At 42.7% G+C, this 19,039-nt stretch overlaps 1 protein-coding gene across 3 annotated transcripts; it reads right to left on the reverse strand.

Moving 5' to 3' along the window:
* Nucleotides 1-2,358: 2,358 nt before the first annotated feature.
* Nucleotides 2,359-8,675, reverse strand: COPS7A (COP9 signalosome subunit 7A). 3 transcript variants are annotated; one of them, XM_081129557.1, is made up of 8 exons: nucleotides 8,439-8,675; nucleotides 7,872-8,077; nucleotides 6,042-6,117; nucleotides 5,720-5,808; nucleotides 4,545-4,747; nucleotides 3,774-3,879; nucleotides 3,456-3,607; nucleotides 2,359-3,284 (listed from the first exon to the last, which is right to left on the reverse strand). In XM_081129557.1, exons 2-8 carry the CDS (start codon nucleotides 8,031-8,033, stop codon nucleotides 3,245-3,247), a joined length of 828 nt encoding a protein of 275 aa, XP_080985683.1. In that variant the 5' UTR covers nucleotides 8,034-8,077; nucleotides 8,439-8,675; the 3' UTR covers nucleotides 2,359-3,244. The 3 variants fall into 3 exon arrangements, with proteins under 3 accessions (XP_080985683.1, XP_080985685.1, XP_080985684.1); XM_081129559.1 differs by having other exon boundaries at nucleotides 8,552-8,663; XM_081129558.1 differs by having other exon boundaries at nucleotides 8,172-8,449.
* Nucleotides 8,676-19,039: the final 10,364 nt, after the last annotated feature.

The following is a 19,039-nucleotide window of genomic DNA, read 5'->3' on the forward strand; positions in this document are numbered from 1 at the left end:
CTTCCCTAGGAATTATAAAACACGTACTTTTCATAGTCCACTTGGAATTTGTATTTCACCACTTCAAGTTAAATGTAGAAACTTTTAAAGTTAGGAATCTTTTTAAAGTATCTTTTTAAATTGTTTTTTTTTAAATGTTTTCATTGATTTCAGAGAAAGGGAGAGAGATAGAAACATTGATGAGAAAGAATCATCAATCAGCTGCCTCCTGCACACCCCCTACAGGGGATCAAGCCTGCATCCTGGGTATGGGCCTTGATTAGGAATTGAACCAGCAACCTTTTGGTACACAGGACGCCAAACCAAGACACACTGGCCAAGGCGATCCTTGCCTTCTGATAGTCACTAGGCTAGACCTAGTGACTGGTAGAAGTGATAAAATACCTCTTCTGTGGTTAGGTTACAAACGATTGTTTTTTCACCTTGCTGACGTGGACTCTTGCTCTGATGGAGATGGCTACCTGGGTGGCCTCTGACCAAGTCAGCCAGGAAATGAGGTCCTCAGTCCATCCACCTATGTGTGAGGTACTGAGTCCTGGTGACAGTCACTGAGTGTGCTTGGAACCAAGTCCTTTCTATTGGAACCTTGAAATAATATGGTCCTATTTAACACCGATTGTAGCCTTGAGAGACCCTGAAGCAGAAAACTCAGCTCAGTTGTGCCGAGTCCCAAAGCAAAGTAAGTGAGTTAATAAATGCATGTTTAAGCCATTTAAGTTTTGGGATAATTTGTACACAGCAATAGATAACTAATACACCGCCTAGACTTGCCTCTCGAAACATCTTTCTTTCCATCCATGTTGGAAGATGCACCTAAGTGGAGAATTTCTCCTCTCTTTAACAGGATTTCATGAAATACTGACTGTGGACATTGTCTCTGTTTTTCTTGTGCATAAAATATGCACCAGTTCAACTGCTTAGCTTCAGAGACTTTGACTTAATCTTTTAAGTGCCATCTGTTTCATGTGCGTGAACTCTGAATTCTCATGAATGCAAGTTCTCGTCGTCCTCCTCTGACCACAGTGGGCCAGCTCCAAGGCCAGGTAAGATTGCTGTACAGTAGGGATGAGCACGGGAGTGTGTGCAAGTGGTGATAAGATTCTTGGTTGGGAAGATGTTCCTGGTGCCCTGGGCTTGGTTATAATTCGAATCCCTAAATCCTGAACCAAATTTCATTCTCAAAAACTGAGCCCACAAATACTCCGCTCTCTCTTCTCCGTGCCTTTGTAGCCAAGAGCCCATCTGTGCAAATCAAAGACAAATTGCATTTGCATGTCCCTGGGGCTGTGAAGGGTCCCCTTCCTTCTTTGGGTAGTAAACCAGGCAGTCCCAGCCCAGCCCACATTAGACTTTAGAGCCATCCACTAAAGGATGGAACTAGAGAGATCAATATGTTAATGAAGCCATTAGCCAGAACCAGCTGGCAGGAAAATAAGATACTAGGTTAAAGAGAAAAACTGGGCATCGGCAGAGGGAGGGGAGACAAGTTTAAAGCACCAGGAATGAGCAACTTCTACACATTGGAAAGTGTTGGAAGAAGGGTTCATTTCAGAGGTAGAGACTGAGAATCAAGATGGAACAGGCTCAACATGTCTAGGGAAAAGCTAAAATGAGAAGCCAGGAGTGTCAACTCCTGAAGTAGGGCTCACTGGACTGGTTCCATTATCTCCATTGTCCCAAAACAATATGCTTACCCATCCCACTTTAATTAAAAAAACCCAGGGCCCCACTCCCACTTTCTAGTTCTATGACTGATACCTTTAGGACCAATAGAATTGTCTGTCCTAAATCTCCACCTAGAGAACAGCACAAGTTCTGGAGAGCAGCTTGGTCAACACTGGGACCCTCGGAAGGCAACTGCTTCACATGCAAGTGTGTGTGGGGGGTGTAAACTATCCCTTACACTAGAGCTTCCCAATTCTAGGGAGAGCACAGTGGTACACTAGGTCAAGACCAATCCTCTCAGCACAATGCTAGGAAAGGTCTGCCTTGGACAGAGGACAAGTGCCTGACTGCTGCTTCTTACTGCAGATCTGAGAGTTCTGTGGTTTTGATGCAAAAACTGAAGTGTACTGTCAACTCTTCCCCTTATAATTTTTAAGGTGGAAGGAAACAAGCTAAACTCTAGCTCCTTGAGAGCTGGGACAGTGATCATCACTTTGCATCTCCAGTGCCTGTCACATGTTGGTGCTCACAAAGTATCCACTGCTTCTGAATGAATGCTGAGATACTGAGCAATCTATCTAAAGTCATACAACCCAAGACTCAGCACATAGTATCTGGTTCTCTTCATTTTCCTTGCTTTAGAGTGGACTGGGAATGAACCCTCCCACCCACAAATATTAAAGACAGAAGATACCCAGTTCAGGGCATGTTTATAGATAGACTTCTCATAAATTTATTTCTGTGTTATGTTTTATATATATATATGTGTGTGTGTGTGTATATATATACACACACACACACACACATACACACTTTTTTTTTTTTAAATACAATCTATATCCCCTTTCCTTCCCCACAAAACTTACAAAAGGAAGTATAAATCCTTCCAGGATTGCCATCAGGCTTTCTAAGATAGCCAGGGCCAAGAAAGAACCATCTCTCAACATCTCAAGAAACAGCTGTCCTTCTTAGGCTCTGGGGTCATTGAAGCAGCAGCATTCCCAGGACCCAAGGGGAGATGAAAGGAAGGGAAACAACTGTAGTGACAGAATTCTAGGAAGAAAGTGTCCAGTGACTCCTAGAATGGCAGACGAGCTCCCCAAACTCTCAGGGTGGGAACAAAGGTGGGAGCCCTATGGCTCTGAGGATGCTGCCCAAATAGGCTGGGGGTAGGGGGTAGGAGCTGGGGATTAGTCATGCAGGGGTGGGGAGGTAGGACAAGGAACACATGTGGGTTATACTGGAGACACAGTGGTCCCACCTACTCAGTGACATATAATAAACAAGGGCAGATGCTGTCTCTTAAAAATATAGGAGAGCATTGTAGGGAAGGTGAGGGGGACAGTGGGACACATAAAGAAGTCACATAAAACAAAAAGTACCAACAAAACATGACTTGTACTTGCCTCCTCCCAGGAGAAGGTGTGATCTATGCTTGGGGGTGGGAGAGAGAAGAGAGGTGAACGGTCATGAACCTAGGATTATCAGCTGGCCAGGGGCACAGGAAGGCTCTTTGAGGACTCCTAAGGGGCAGGCAACTGGGACCCGATATCCCCAGGGGGAAAAAACGACAGTCCCTTCAGTTTGACTTGGACCAAATCTTGGCGCTCCCTCGGAGCCTGGCAAGGAGAAGAGAGAGAGAGAGAAGATGCAAGGCATCCCCTAATCCCTGAAGGTTCCTCCCATTCCCTACCCCCTGCAAATGACTAAAGGGAGTGAGGGAAAAGCCAGGTCTCTGAAAGAAAAGCAGGGCACCCCGGAAGCAAGCAATTCCTACTGCACTGGCTCACCCCTTGCCCTTTGAAGCCTTCTTGCTGGGCTGGCGCTGGTTGGTGCCAGCAGCTGGTTCCCTCAGTTCAGTCAGGTGTTGCTCAGGGTCCTGAGATGTGGCTGCAGCTGCTGCTGCTGTTGTAACTTTGATGGTTTTTTTAAGGTTGGCAACCTACCAGGATGAAAGGAATGGGGGATAACAAGGAAGGTTCCAGAACCTGACAGTCCTGCCCACCTTGTCTGTCTGCTACAGCCGCTGCCCAAACAAACCCCTCTTCATTGGACAATTGGCCCAGGCTGGAGGAGCTTGGGTCTGTTTTGCTCCCCTGCCAGCTCACCTCACTCTCAATCTGCTGCTTCAAGCCCAGCTGCTGCTCCTTGTGCTGGTTGGCACGGCTCACCTGCTCCTCAATGCCTGACAGCACTACCTCACAGCCTACACACCTGCAGGAATCGGGAGGGAAGTGTCAGCAGAAGAGAGCCGTGATTACAGACCCACTAAAAACAGACTCAGAAAGAACCCTAGATCCTGATATGCAAACTCTATCTGAGTTAGCAACCCTCACCAGGGCATCTGGAAACCACCTGCAACAATACTCCCAGGAGCCAGAAGGACACTCAGGTAGGATAAGAGAGGTATAAGGAAGGGACTGGAGTGATGCGCAAGATGGGAGTAGGAACTAAAACCAAAATGGGGCAGGGCAGGGGATGCAAAAGAGGAAAAAAAGGTGTAATAATTAACTGAAGTTAGACAAGGACTCAAAAAGAAAAGCAGAAGTGGAAGAGGCCCAGGGCCTATGAACAGTGCTGGTTACAGACTAATGGGTTGAATCCAGCCTAAGACGGGTAAACAACCTCCCAGTGAGGATCCTCTAAAGAGTACAACTCACCTTTCCCTCCCCCAATTACTATACCAAGGACACCATCTCCTGACTCTTGCCTCCCAAGCCCCTCCACTCTTGTCTTCCCTCAGAAGCCTTTGGAGGAATGAGCTCATTTCCCTTCATCCTCTTGGATTCCATCTCTGCAGTGCAGACTTCACCCCTCCAAAGCACCTCTCCCTTTCTTGGGGTGAAAGAGAAGGGACAGTGTCAGGACACAGGTCTCACCACTCCTGTAGGGTTCGGGCAATGGCACTGAGGTCCTGGCGCTGGATGTCCCGCCCAATGCTATAGTCAACTTCCAACCGCTGATTGCGCTGGTCCAGGGAGCCACGAAGCACATCGGCATACACAGCCTCAATGACAAGGTCTTCCAGCTGCCGCACATTACGCAGGGCAAGGGCCTCCAGCAACACTGCATATGGGATACACTGGGGCCCGGGGAGGTCAGGCTGGGATTTGTGAGTCTGCCATAGAAGGCTTCCAAGATTCTTCCCTCCTTTCCTCCGCCTAGGTTCACCTGCCTACCCTTCACTCCTATTCCTAAATCATTTCCTCTAGGGGGTTTGTTCTAGAACAAAACAAATATTACAGCCTGAAAAATAACAGCATGAGAAGGACAATCTTAAATAAAATATAAGACTTATGCTCTCCTACCACCCTTACCTCTCACACCACAAAGGAAGAAAGTGATTATCTGCCTGGGTGTCAATCCTCTGGCCACAGCTCAGGGTAGTTGGTTAAGATCAGCTTGACAATGGGACTATGTGATGCGGGAGAGGTCTAGAGTTACTGTTTACCAGTTATACTCCAGGACTTCCAAAGAGGCTTCTCACAACAGACAGCCTGATTTAGGTAAAATGATTAGAACGATGGGAGAGTATAGAAATGATTGGGAGAGTACAAATGGACAGGAAGGGGATATTTAACAAAAAAAACAACCTAACAGGAAATAAATACTTCTGCGTTATATATTTCTTGTTCTAGCAACTAGAAGCCTAGTACTTCACCAGAAGAGAGAGCCTTGTTCCCAGCTCTGAGCACTGAAGCTGTTTGCATGGGACATTCTATAGTGGAGAGGAGGGTGGTCGCTGTAAATGGTATCCCAGTGAATGGCATCCCAGTTGCTATTTTGACACCAAACACAAGAGATGTTTTACTTAGAACTTAAGTTGACTGAAAAATAAAAACAAAACAAAACAAAACTAAGAGATAATACTCAGCCTAAAAGGCTGCAGGTGATGGAGTTCCGGTACAGATCTTGGAGGAATGGGGCGGGGGAAGGCAGGAAGAAGCAACATGTATCCAAGGCTGTCCCAGTACAAATTCCCTTCGGAAGGGCCCTTGTGAAGGGACATACAAAAGGATGCTCTTTGGCTCAGGAATGGGGTTCTGTCACTCACCTTGACTTTGGCAGCTAAGGTGACGACTGACAGGTGTCGAAGCTTATTCTTCTGAGCCTCTGTGAGTGGGGGCAGATTCCGGGCTTCAGCTAGAAAAAAGGACAAAGTGCAGGAAATCCTGATTTCCCTTTTGCGGGAAGGCCTAGCCTCTGTTCCTTGCACTTTGTTTTTAAGTTTTCCATGCCGATTTGGGCCTTGAACCTGACCCTGTGAACCTAAGGGATCTAAGTCGGATATCCCAGGAATTTCTTTTAAGTCCCTCCAAAAATTGCCCTTCTCCCACCTCCACTACTCCGAAGCTCCAGCCCCTCTGGTTAGTTACCTAAGTAGTCAGCATACGTCCCGTATGCAAACACCGTGAGCAGGCGGAATGTGGAAGCGAAGTCACTCTCAGCCAGCTGCAAGAATATGAGGGAAGAGATGACTGGAAGGGCCTCTATCCACCTTCCTCCCCGACTTACTCTGTTTTGAATCCCACTTTCTGGCCCCATCATTCTCCTCCATTAGCTTTCACAGCTCAATGAAAGGAACACTGCCTCCCTGATCCCTCTCCCCATAGGAAGGCCTCATTTCTACCTCCAGGCCTTTGTTTATACTACTCCCCCCAATCACAATGCCCTCTTCCTCCATAAGCCTTCAATTCCTACCCTAAATTCAGAGTTGAAAACATTGTGTTCAGTATCTAACACACACACACCAGATATTGCAAATGGCGTTTTTATTTGTAAATTTAGAGTGTGTTTAGTATTTGTAAATTGGATTATCTTTAGGAAGTCGGCTATACTCCCCTATTCACCAGACTCTTGCCTCAGCCTCACTCATCTCTGACAGCTGCATGGCCTAGGCCTGGGCTTTCATCACCCAGTCCAGCCCACCCAGATCTCCTATCCTCCTATCAATGATCACACATTCTGGCACTTAACCAAACACTGCCTAAGGTTTTACCTAAGAATATCTTTCTTTTCAATGAGATTACAGACTCAGACTGGCATCCCTCTTAGATCAAGCAAAGCTAAGCATGTAGTTGGCTCTGTCAATAAATACTTGCTAAATAAACGGTTTGTACATGTATATCCACTCATCTGATCTCTGTAACTGAAATGTAAGCTTCAGAAGCACTGCTGTCTTTTACTTTTCTGGCATTCCCAGACAACTAGCAGAGTGCTAAACAGGCACCCAATAAATTCTTTCTTCACCTTGATTGAATCTCTTTAGTTCCACTGCAGAGGAAAGCAGGGAAAGAAGGCAGCCAGTTTTCTCTATACCACAGAGTAATCCCAAAACAGTAAATCCACTGACTCAATCACTGGCTCTCAACAACTTAATTCATAGTTTGCCCACATATCACTGTCATAGCATCTCAGAACTTAGGCTGGTGTCATACATCTTGGCAACCTACCCACTCTGGGCTGTAAACTTTTAACCCTACCACTTCTGTGTTAACAGTTCTCTCTGCTGTGTTCCTAGCACCTTGCCACATGTCTTTGGGGAAAAGATACCTTCTACATGAGCTAACTTAAGTGCATTAGCATATGGTGCAAAGGGAGGAGAACAGGGCATGCAAATATCACGTTCATTCCTTCCATTTGTACCAGGTTTTCTACTTTTCCATAATCTCACCTGGTTTCTACAGCAACGATGAAGAGCAGTATCAGCTCTATTTTTATTTATTTTATTTTGATTTGTTTGTTCCACGTATTTATGCATTCACTGGTTGATTCTTGTATGCGCCCTGAACAGTGATTGAACACACAACCTTGGCATATTGGGACAAGCTCTAACCAACTGAGCTACCCAGTCAGGGCATAATATTTTTGAGAGAACACTGAGACCCTAAAATAAAAGTGACCTGATCAAGGCATGATTATTAACAGCTATTACCTTGGTGGAAACAGGATGGAATCAGTTCTCCTATTCTGAATCACATGCTCTTTTGCTTAAAAGTGAAAAATACTGGGTTTCACAGATCATTCATCCTCAAAGGGAGACTAAGAGATTTACATGTGTACTTACTCTTGCAAGATGTCAATCATCTTCCTATTCTTGTTCAACTGAATGGTTATGGGATTGCAAAATGAGCCCTGCCCACCCATTCTCAAATTCAACCGTTAGCCCCGAGCTTCCCTGTGGGCTATCCGGGCCAGGCACCCACCTCTCTAACATTAGGCATATCCAGCAGTTCCCCAAACACGTAGACACCAGGAGCCTCCAGCACCTGGTGGATGAGTGTGGCCAGCGCTGCCCCCTTGGCCGACTTGGCCAGAAGCAGAAATTGCTCCTGGTTCTGCCCTGTCACCTTCACCTCGGCACTCATGGCTGCACTGAGCTGGGGGGAACCTGGGCTCAGGATGTCTGGAGCTGCAAGGAAAGAGGATATGAAGCTGGAGGTCCCTGGGCACTGGGAGGATAAGAAGCACAAGGAATATGGCTGACTTCAGAGGCAGAGAGTCACCTCTCTAACGAGGAATCAGAGATGGAGCAGTCTAAAACTTGGATCTAGGAATCCCAAAATCCGCCACACCCTGAAGGATGCCTGGCTAAAACAGGGTTGCCCCCCCATCCCTGGGCCTAATCCCAAGCCCCACCACGTACACCGCACTGAACCCTAAGGTACAGGATGCAGTGGGGGATGGGGTGTCACATGGCGTCTACCCCAACGACAACGCTCCTTCTAATCTCCACTTGCGCCCCGCAAGTGCCCCCAATCACGTGACCTCACCCTCACGCTCCTTCCACGTGGCTCCGCCCCCTCCCTTAAAGAGGCCGCCCAGAGACCGTGGGCTCCCGCAGACTGCCGCGTCGAACGCTGGATTAGGCTCCGCAGGCCGCTACCTGGAAGCCTCGTATCCCAGATCGCCGGGCGGGGCCGCCGCTCCGTCACCTCCGGCAGCTGTCCCGAGTCTTTCCTGCCACCTCCCTGCAGGGTCGCTCTGGCTGCTAAACTCTGTGGCTGACTTCCGGCCACACTTCCGCTCTTGCTAGGCGGGTTTTGGGCGGGACATCTCCCCGTCCCCGTCTTCCGATTGCTGAAGCTCCAGTGAGCGACGTAAGTATTCTACTCTCTGATTGGCTGGCGAGGGAATACGGCCAGGCACTTTTTTTCCGCTTTGTTTCAATAAAACTTTATTGTTGGCCAAAGCTAGCCTGTAAAAGCAGAGGGAGCTTATGGTTTCAGACAGGTACCGGGTGGCTCTGTTTAAAATGTCATGATCAAGTCCTGGCTGGGTAGCTCAGTTGGTTTGAGGATCGGCCCCATATGCCAAGGATGCAGGTTTGATCCCTGGTCAGGGCACATACAAGACAACCAATAAATACACAAATAAGTGGGACAACAGATCTATGTTTCTCTCAAATCAATAAGTGAAATTTAAAAATATATACCTATAATGTCATGATCATGATCAGAGCTAGCTGATCAGTAGAGTGTCGGTCAGGGACTGGAGGGTTGCTGTTCCATTCAGGCGTAGAGCAGGGTCCCGGGTTGCAAGCTCAATCCCCAGGCCCATCTGTGCAGGAAGCAACCAATCCATGTATCTCACATCAGATGTTTTCTGTTTCTCTCTCCCCCCACTCCTCCCTTCCACTCTCTCTCTAAAAACCCATGGGGAAAATATCCTTGGATGAAGATTAAAAAAAAAAAAAAGTGGAACAACAAATCGATGTGTTTCTCTCAAATCAAATTTAAAAAAATTTTAAATGTCATGATGGATGTATGAACAGAAGCAGCAAGTCCAAGTGCAATTATTCAGGCGAGAGATGGTGGTGGCTTAGTGGCTGTGGAGGTGAGAAGTAGTTTTGGGTTTTGAATTTAATTTAAAACTAGAGTGAACAGAATTTGCAAATAGTTTATTTTTTAAAATATCTTTATTTATTTCAGAGAGAGAAAGGTAGAGGAAGAGAGAGATAGAAACATCAATGATGAGAGAGTCATTGATCAGCTGCCTTCTACACGCCCCAGACCAGGGACTGAGCCTGCAATTTGGGCATATGCCCTGACTGGGAATTGAACCGCGATCTCCTGGATCCTAGGTCAATACTCAACCATTGAGCCACGTCCGGCTGGGCTGCAAATGGTATAGATGTAAGGTGTGAGATGAAGAGAAAACATTAAGAATGACATACAGGCAAGTTGCATTAAACTTTCAAAGTGCAGGTCATTTAAATCCTGTATGAACTTTTCCAAAAAATAGGAAAAGAAAGAATACCTCTCAACTCATCCTATGGGGACAGAATTACTTTAATAACCCAACCAGAAAAGGGTAATACTAGAAAGGAAAATTACAGGCCAATCTCACTTAACAAAGATACAAAAATCTTCAATAAAACACTAGCAAATGAATCCAGCTATGTGCAAAAAAGATAAAAATCCAAGACTAACTTGAATTTATGTAAGGAATTTAAGGGGAGACTGATATAACAAAATACATTCACTTTATTCATCCTATTAATAAAGTAAAGGAATAAATTACCAATCATCTCAATAAATACAGGAAAAGCACATGATGAAATCAAAATCCATTTGTGATAAAAAAATCTTTTAGAAAACTAGAAGGGAACTTGTTAATTTGATAATGGAATGCCTCATATCACCAATTCTATTCAGTCTTGTAATGGGGATCCTATTACAAGAGCAGTCAGGCAAGGGGGGGGAAACGTTAAAGGATTACATAAAAAGAAAAACAAAGCTGTTACCATCTACAAAAGATATGAAAACGTGATAACAAATGTAAAAATTCAAAGAATATACAAATAATTAGAGTAAGTTTAACAAGGCTGCTTGATAAAAAATATACAAAATCAATTATATATGAGCAATGAGCAATTACGTGAATAATTTTAAGTTACTACTTGCAATAGTATGAAGAATACCAAATACAAAGGTATAAAAATGACAAAATATCTGTAAGATCTGTATGCAACAAATTGTAATTTACTGTGAGACACTAAAGACCTAACAAATGGAGAGATATTATCATGTTCATAGATTAAAAGTCTCAATATTGGAGCTCTCCCTCCAGGGAGCATACCTGTGCCATTCCCTTCCCCCTCTCCTTCCCCCACAGGCACATATCCGCTACTTCTAAGGGACCCTGTGAGACTTGCAACCAGAGGAGCAGTCAATGGGCAGGGGCAGCTTGTCCTGGGGTTAACCCTCTGAACCTATCTCCAAGGCCCCCTTTTCTCTGACTTCTCAGTGAGCCAAAGCAGCCCAGCCTAGCTTCTCCAGCTGCCTCTTCTATGCCCTTCCTTGTTTCATTGTCCTAAGTATACTTTTGTTGGGGTCAATAAATTCTTGCTTGCTTTAAAACAAAAAACAAACAAACAAACAAAAAAAGTCTCAATATCATGAAGAAGTCAATTCTCGCTAAAGTGATTTAAAGATTCAGTACAATCCTAATCAAAATACCAATAGGCTTTTTTTGGTGAGTGTGTGGAACTGACAAACTGATTCTAAAATTTACATGGAAATGTAAAAAGCCAAGAATAGCCTCTTGAAGATGACTAAGGTGGAAAGACTTGCTTTACCAGATACCAGGACATAATTACAAAGCTGTAATAATTAAGATAGTATAGTACTGGCACAAGATAGATAAATTGACCAATGGAACAAAATGCATAGTCCAGAAACAGATTCATACATATAAAGACACTTGACTTACGAGTTTGCTTTTTTTTTTTTAATCCTCACTCAAGGATATTTTTTCCATTGTTTTTCAGAGAAAGTGAAAGAGAGAGAGAGAGAGAGAGACATTGATGTGAGAGAGATACATGATTGGTTGCCTCCTGCACGTGCCCTGACCAGGGCCGGGATCGAGCCTGCAACTGAGGTACGTGCCCTTGGCCGGAATCAAACCAGGGATGCTTCAGTCCATAGGCCAACGCTCTAACCACTGAGCCAAACCAGCTAGGGCTGAGTTTGCATTTTTGAGCAGAGTGAAAGGATGAATATTTCAATGTTGCTGTAACAATTATCTATAAGAAAAAAATAAAACAAAACTCCTATCTTAAACCATATACAAATATCATCTCTCATTATATGATAGATTAAATGTAAAAGGCAAATTAAAAGCCTTTTAGAATATAGAAAAAAATATATATGAATTCAGGGTAAGGAAATATTTCTTAAGACTCAATCAAACCCTAGCCAGTTTGGCTCAGTGATAAGAGCATCGGACTTCGGACTAAAGGGCCACTGGTTCAATTCCAGCCAAGGGCACATACCTTGGCTGCAGGCTCGATCCCGGCCCGGAGGAAACCAATTGATGTGCCTCTGTCACATTGATGTTTCTCTCTCCCCCTTCCACTCTCTCTCTGAAAAGCAATGGAAAAAATACCCTCGGGTGAGGATTTTTTTTTTTTTTAAATATATCTTTATTGATTTCAGAGAGAGGAAAGGAGGAGGGGAGAGAGAGCTAGAAACAGCAATGATGAGAGAGTCACTGGTCGGCTGCAGCCCGCAACCCCGGCATGTGCCCTGACCGGGAATCGAACCCTGATCGCCTGGTTCCTAGGTCGACGCTTAACCGCTGAGCCACGTCCGGCCGGGGAGGATTTTTTTTTTTTAAAGACTCAATCAAATACACTAACCATAACGGAAAAGATTGATAAATTTGATTACATTAAAATCAAGAACATCTGTTCATCAAAAGACAAGCCATAGAATAGAAGGAAGCATTTGTAACATATGACTGACAAAGGATGTGTTCAGGATGTATAAAGAACTCCTTCAAATGAATAAGAAAAGAAAACTCCTAACAATAAAAATTATAAAAGTGAACTAAAGATCTGAACTAGCACTTTACAAGAGCAAATCCACAAGATCAACAAACATATGAAAAGGTGCTCAACCTCATTAGTGATCAGAGAAGTGCAAATTAAATCCATAATAAAATACTACTGGATGCCCCAGAATAGCCTAAAGTCTGAAAATATTAAGTGTTGACAAGAATGTGGAACAAGAGAAACTGATTTACAATTAATGGAAGTACAAGTGTTAAATCACTTTGGAAAAGAGTTTAGCATTATCTAAGAAAATGGAAGGTGCCCTATAATACAGTAATTCCACTCCTACATACATAACAAATATATACATAGTATTATTACATATATATATCTTCAGAAGCAGACAAAAGAAACTATATTGTTAAATAATGTACTCAATATATGGGTAAACTGCTAAGAAAAGCGAGGAAGTGATTTCCATAAAAGTCAGAATACTGCTTACCTCTGGCAAGGAGGAAATGGCGTATGACAGTAGAAACACACAAATCGTTTTTGAATGCTGGCCAGGTTCTTTTAGTCAGCCTGGATGGTTACACAAGTATTCCCTCTATAAGTATTCTATATTTTATATTTATGTTGTGTTGCATTTATCTTCAGGTGTTATATTTCACAATAAAAATGGACTTTTAAAAAGTCTAGTTCAACACCAACACATGACAAAACTCTTAGCAAACTAGGAATAAAAGGGGTCTTCCTTAACTTTATAAAAGTTATTTTTTTCAAACTACAGCAACAAACAAACAAAAAACTACAGCAAACAAACACGATTCTTACTGGAAAAACATTAGAAGTGTTTGCTTTAAAGCCAGGAACAAAAGACAGATACCAACTATCACTGCTTGTATTCGCATTGTACTAAAGGTGATAACCAGTGCAAGAAAAGGATATTAAAGCCACGATATTGGAAAGAAAAAAGCAAACTGCCATATTTGCAAAAGATATGATTGTCTTTGTAAAAAATTCAAAGAGTTTATAGAAAAATTATTATACAAAAGAGTTTATCAAGGTGGTTGGCTCTAAAATCAGTATTGCAAATCAACTGCATTTCTATATACCTGCAAAAAACAATTCAAACTGTAATCTTAAAAAAATATTATTTACCATAACAGAAAAGCAATAAAGTACTTAGGAAGAAATAAAACAGGAGATGTATATTATCTGTATGCAGAAAATTATACAACTTCATTGAAAGACATGAAAGAGCTAAATAAATGGAGAGATATCCCAAATCCATGACAGGAAGTTTCAATATAAAAAAAATGTCAATTGTTTTGAATTGCACTTTGGATTCAATGCAGCTCCAGCCAAAATCCTATTGAACTTGACAAGTTAATTCTCAAATAGAGCAATGGCCAAGAGGTGGCAAAATACTCCTGAAGAAGACTGTATTGGCAAGGTGGTGTTTGCTCCAGGAGATAACTAGATTTATTTTAAATCTATAGGACTTAAGAAAGTTTGTTACTGGTGCAGGTTTTTAAAAATTGACAGAAACAGATACATGCATATATGGAACTTTGATATGTAACACAATTAGCAAAGCAGATCAGGCAGAAAGGAAGGACTGTTTAATAAATGAGGCTAAGAAAACCAATTTACCGTATTAAAAATGAAAAATAGATCCTGGTCCTGGCTAGGTAGCTCAGTTGGTTAGAGCGTAGTCTGGATATCCCAAGGTTGAGGGTTCGATCTCTGGTCAGGGTACATACAAGAAGCAACCAATGAATGCTTAAATAAGTGTAACAACAAATTGATATTTCTCCCTCCCTGCCCAGTTAAAAAAAAGAAAGAAAAATAGATCCTTATAACACACCATACACAAAAATCAATTCAAGGTAGACTTAGGAGTTAAGTATAAAGAGCACAAGTTTAAAATTTTTTGATCAATTTATAAGAAAATATTTTTCTGATCAGGAGGGTAGAGAGTGATTCTTTTACACAAGGAAAAAAAAAGCACAATCATAAACTGAAAGGTTTATAAATATGCCTATATTAAAATTAAGAACTTACGATACTCAAAATACAGTCTCCAATTTTCAATAGTTTGACTTATGTTTTCAACATTACAATGATGTGAAAGTGACACGCATTCATTAGAAACTGTAATTTGAGTTTTGATTTTTTTCCATGGCAGCAATAATGCAATATGATGCTTTCTCATGATGCTGGGAAACAGCGAGCTGCAGCTCCCAGGCAGCCACACGATCACGAGGGTAAATCACAAATGCTCTATAGTGTACTGTTTTGCCCATGTTTTTGATATTGTGTTTTGTGTTCTCACATCCCATCATGTGTACAAAACTCCCACTTGTGTCTCCTGCTTCTGATGAGAAGAGGAAGGCAATTATTCTTGAGATGAAATTCAAGATATTTGTCCAATTGTAGGCTAACATAAGTGTTCTGGGCACATTTAAAGATAGGCTAGGCTAAGCTATGATGTTCGGCAGGGTAGGTGTGTTAAATGCATTTTCGACTTACAGATATTTTCAACTTTAGATGGGTTTATGTCAAGAAGCATCTGTACATCATGAAAAAGGTCAAAGAACAGGTCACAAATACCTTCACAAATAAGAAAATATTTGCAACATATAGAACTGACAAAAGGTTGGTATCCAGAATATATAAAGAATGCCTACAAATCAATAAGAAAACCACAAACAACCCCAAATGATCAGGCATTGCCCAGAAGAGAAAATTCAAAAGGCTAATAAGCATATGAAAAGATGCTCAACTGCATTAGTAATTAGAGATGCCAAATAAAACCAAATGAGATACTATTATACATCTTCTGGGTTGGCAAAAATTAAGAAGTCTAAAAATACAAGTGTTGGAGAGAATGTAGATAACTAAAATATTGCTGGTAGGAGTATACATTAAAAACAACAACAACTTGGCCTTCTTTCTCAAAGATGATTATTCTTTTTCTTTTCATTCAATATTATTTTGTATTCATTTCAAGTATACAGCATAGTGGTTAGGTAATCATGTACGTTACAAAAAGATGATTATTCTCACAATCTAGCAGTCTCACTGCTAGGTATATACTCTTGAAGGACTCACACATATACAGGAGACAAATGAAATAATGTTCATAGCAACAATGTTTATAAGAGCAAAAAAATCATAAATCCATCAACAGAATAGTTTATAAAGTATGATATATTTGGTACGTTCACACAGTGGCATATATATTCCAGTGAAAGTGTATGACCTCCAGCTACCTGCAACAAATGGATAAATCTTGGCAATGTCCTATTAAGTGAAAAAACAGCCCTGGTTGGTATGGCTCAGTTGGTTGAGAGTCCTCCTGTGCACCAAAGGGTTGCAGGTTCAAATCCAGTCAGGGCATGTGCCCAAGTTTAAGGCTCGATCCCCAGTAGGGGGTGTGCAGGAGGCAGCAGATCAATGTTTCTCTCCCTCTCCCTTCCTCTCTCTTTAAAATCAATAAAAACATTTTAAAGAAAAAGAAAGAAAAACCAAATATATACTACAGGGCTACATGTAATACAATATGATATAATATGAATACTATATTATAATATATAATATAATTTTATTATATTGAAAATAAGCAAGACTAAACAACATATTTATTGTTTAAGCTTATATCCATTTGTGAGAAAACTATATTTAAAAACAATGGAATAGCCCAGCCTGCATGGCTCAGCAGTTGAGCATCGACCTATGATCCAGGAGATCATGGTTAGATTCCCGGTCAGGGCACATACCCAGGTGTGGGCTCGATCCCTGGTCAGTGTGCATGCCAGAGGCAACTCATCAATGTTTCTCTCTCACATCAATGTTCCCCCCCCCTCTCTCTAAGATCAATAAAAAATTAGAAAAAAAAATTTTAATTAATAGTTTAAGTTAATAAAAGAGAAAGAGAAGGAATGGGAGGAGAAGTGGAAGAGATGGTAAATGGAGACCATCTTCTGAGATGCTTTCTTGTAAAGGGAAACAGAAGGGCAGATGCTGGAGGCGGACATGGAGTGAAGAAGGGTTTGTTTCAAGCTGTGAGAAGTTACAGTGTGCTTACAAGCTGCTTGGAATAATCAAGTAGAGAAGAGGAGTGATGCTGGGGGAGAAGTAGGGGCAGTCCCTGGAGTGAAGACTTTGGTGAGTGAAAAGGCCTGGGATAACCCCCAGAAGGAGAGGTGGGGATGGGATGTGGTGGCAGAAGTGGGAAGTTCTCTTCTGTCTGCATCTATTTTCTCAGAAAATCAAAAGCAAGAGCATTAGCTGAGAGAGAAGAATTCAGATGGACACTGGAGGACAGGAAACAGACAGAAATTTACCCTGACAAAGGCCGACACCCCCCAGTGAGCCCAGAGATAATGATAAAGAGACTAACAGAGCCAGACACAGGGAGATAATTTATAGACTGTGGAGTGTGGGAAGGTCCTCACATTATCTGAAGACACATTTATCACTGTATTTCATTGTCTCCCTCACTAAATTCTAAGTTCCAGGAAGACAGTGATGGTTTTGTTCTTGCTTTCCACTATATCCTCAGCCCGTAGTACAGTGCCCAGCATGTAGCAGGTGTTCAAAAAAGGTATGTCGAGCCCTGGCCAGGTGGCTTAGTTGGTTGGAGCATTGTCCCATACACCAAAAGGTCACAGGTTTGATTTCCAGTCAGGGCACATACCAAGGTTGTGGGTTCAGTCCCTGGTTGGAGCTGCTTATGAGAAGCAGCCGATACGTTTCTCTCTCCCATTGATTTTTTTTCTCTCTCTCTTCCTCTCTCTCTAAAATAAATTAAAAAAAAAAAATCCTCGGGTGCGGATAAACAAACAAAGAGTTGTTGAATGAACGAGTGAATCTAAAATACTAGAAATAACTGATAATGACCCAAAGTCCTCAGTGTAACTGGTAGTGAATAAATCTGACCCAAACCCATCACATAATGAGTCCCCTTAGTGCACATCCTCAGGATGTACTGGGGCTCACTGAGGCCCAGGATATGGTGTGACTTGTGGACCCTGCCTCATACGGCCCGGTTCACATCCAATGTCCACTGTCTTTCCCACTGGGAGACACAAGAAGGAGGACGGCTCACTCCCTGCTGTTCTGACCTAGGAATGAGGGACTGTCAGGGACAGACAAGCAGGAGGGCAGCTGCTGCAGATGCTGGTCAGAACAGCAGGTTTCCTTCTAGGAGGCGGAGAGCCAGGCTAATGATAGTAATAGAGCAGAGGATGAAGGGCGATTGGAGGCGCGTGGGTGTGAGCAGAGGCTCAGTCGAAAGCATTGTGCACAGATCACAGGGCAGAGATCAGGGAGGGCAGGAAGATACAGAGGAAAGGCAGGTGGAGGGCAAAAGAGAGAATGAAAAGTTCCAGCGGGCAGGGGTCCCAGGTGAAGTTCACTAAGCAATAAATATTGAGCATCTATATGCCAAGCCCTGAGGTAGGTTACGGGGGAACAAAACAAATGAGATCTTTGTTTTCCAGTGTATGTGGGGTGGGGTGGGGCAGACAATAAACAATAAACAAATATAAGATCATTTCAGAGAGTGAGATGAGTTGGAAAGACAATGAAACATGCTGATGAAATACAGTGGGTGGTTGAGTGACAAGAGGGAGCCAACCAGGTAAAAATGAGAGGGAGGGGGACACAAAGGATTCCAGAAAGAGGGACTCAAAAGTGCAGGACTTCTAAGAGAATGATTTTGGATGTTCTAGAACATCAAGAAGTCTGATCTGGCAGGAACATTGTTTGAACATTGAGGAGGAGTACAAGTTGAAGGGCCTCTCCTAACAAGGCGTTCAGATTTATTCCAAGTACAGTGAAAAGCCATTCCAATATTTTAAGCACTGAAGAGCATGATATGATCCTGATTTTCAAATATTACTAGATATTGTGAAGACTAGTTTGTAAAGAGCAAGGGCAGGAGCAAGAGAACAGCTAGGAAGCTACTGCACTATTCCAGATGAGAGGTGATGGCTTGGACTAGGATAAGAGCAACGAAGATAGAAGTGGATGGATTCAGGATATATTTTGAATGCTGAGCTCAGAGGACTTGCTGGTGAATTAGCTACAGGGTAGGAATTAGTAAGAAGAAGGAAAGGGAGGAAGGACATTTCCTAGGTTTTTAGTCTGAACAAGTGGATGGGAAACACTGGGAGAGAAATGGATTGGCCAGGAAATATTCAAGACTTATTCTGGCTGCATTAGCTTTACATGGCTATTAGACATCTAAGTGGAGATGTCAAGTAAGCTGTTGAATAAATGAGTCTGGAGCTCTGGATATAAATTTAGGACTCACTGACATTTACATAGTGTTTAAGCCCTGAGACTGGATGACATCACTGGACGGAGAACGTGGAAAGACAAGAGGGCCAAGGACTAAGCCCTCGGAAGCTCTAACATTTAGAGGTTGAGCAGAAAAAGACTGAAGGAAAAGCCAGTAAGGTTGAAGGGAAACAAGGAGAGTGTGGTGTCCTAGAAGTACAACCTGAATAAAACCAGGCTGTGGCCCTGACTGGTGTGGCTCAGTTGGTTGAAGCATCCTCCTGTGCACCAGAAGGTCCTGGGTTG

Source organism: Miniopterus schreibersii, assembly GCF_964146895.1.
Source record: "Miniopterus schreibersii genome assembly, chromosome: 2".
Taxonomy (NCBI): Eukaryota; Metazoa; Chordata; class Mammalia; order Chiroptera; family Miniopteridae; genus Miniopterus; species Miniopterus schreibersii.

Excerpts from the sequence above, each read along its gene's own strand:
- COPS7A (XM_081129557.1), bottom strand. The coding sequence starts at position 8,033 with ATGAGTGCCGAGGTGAAGGTGACAGGGCAGAACCAGGAGCAATTTCTG. Across the intron at positions 6,118-7,871 it reads ATATGCCTAATGTTAGAGAG|CTGGCTGAGAGTGACTTCGC; the intron begins GTGGGTGCCTGG and ends ATATTCTTGCAG. Across the intron at positions 3,285-3,455 it reads AAGGCTTCAAAGGGCAAGGG|GCTCCGAGGGAGCGCCAAGA; the intron begins GTGAGCCAGTGC and ends TCTCCTTGCCAG.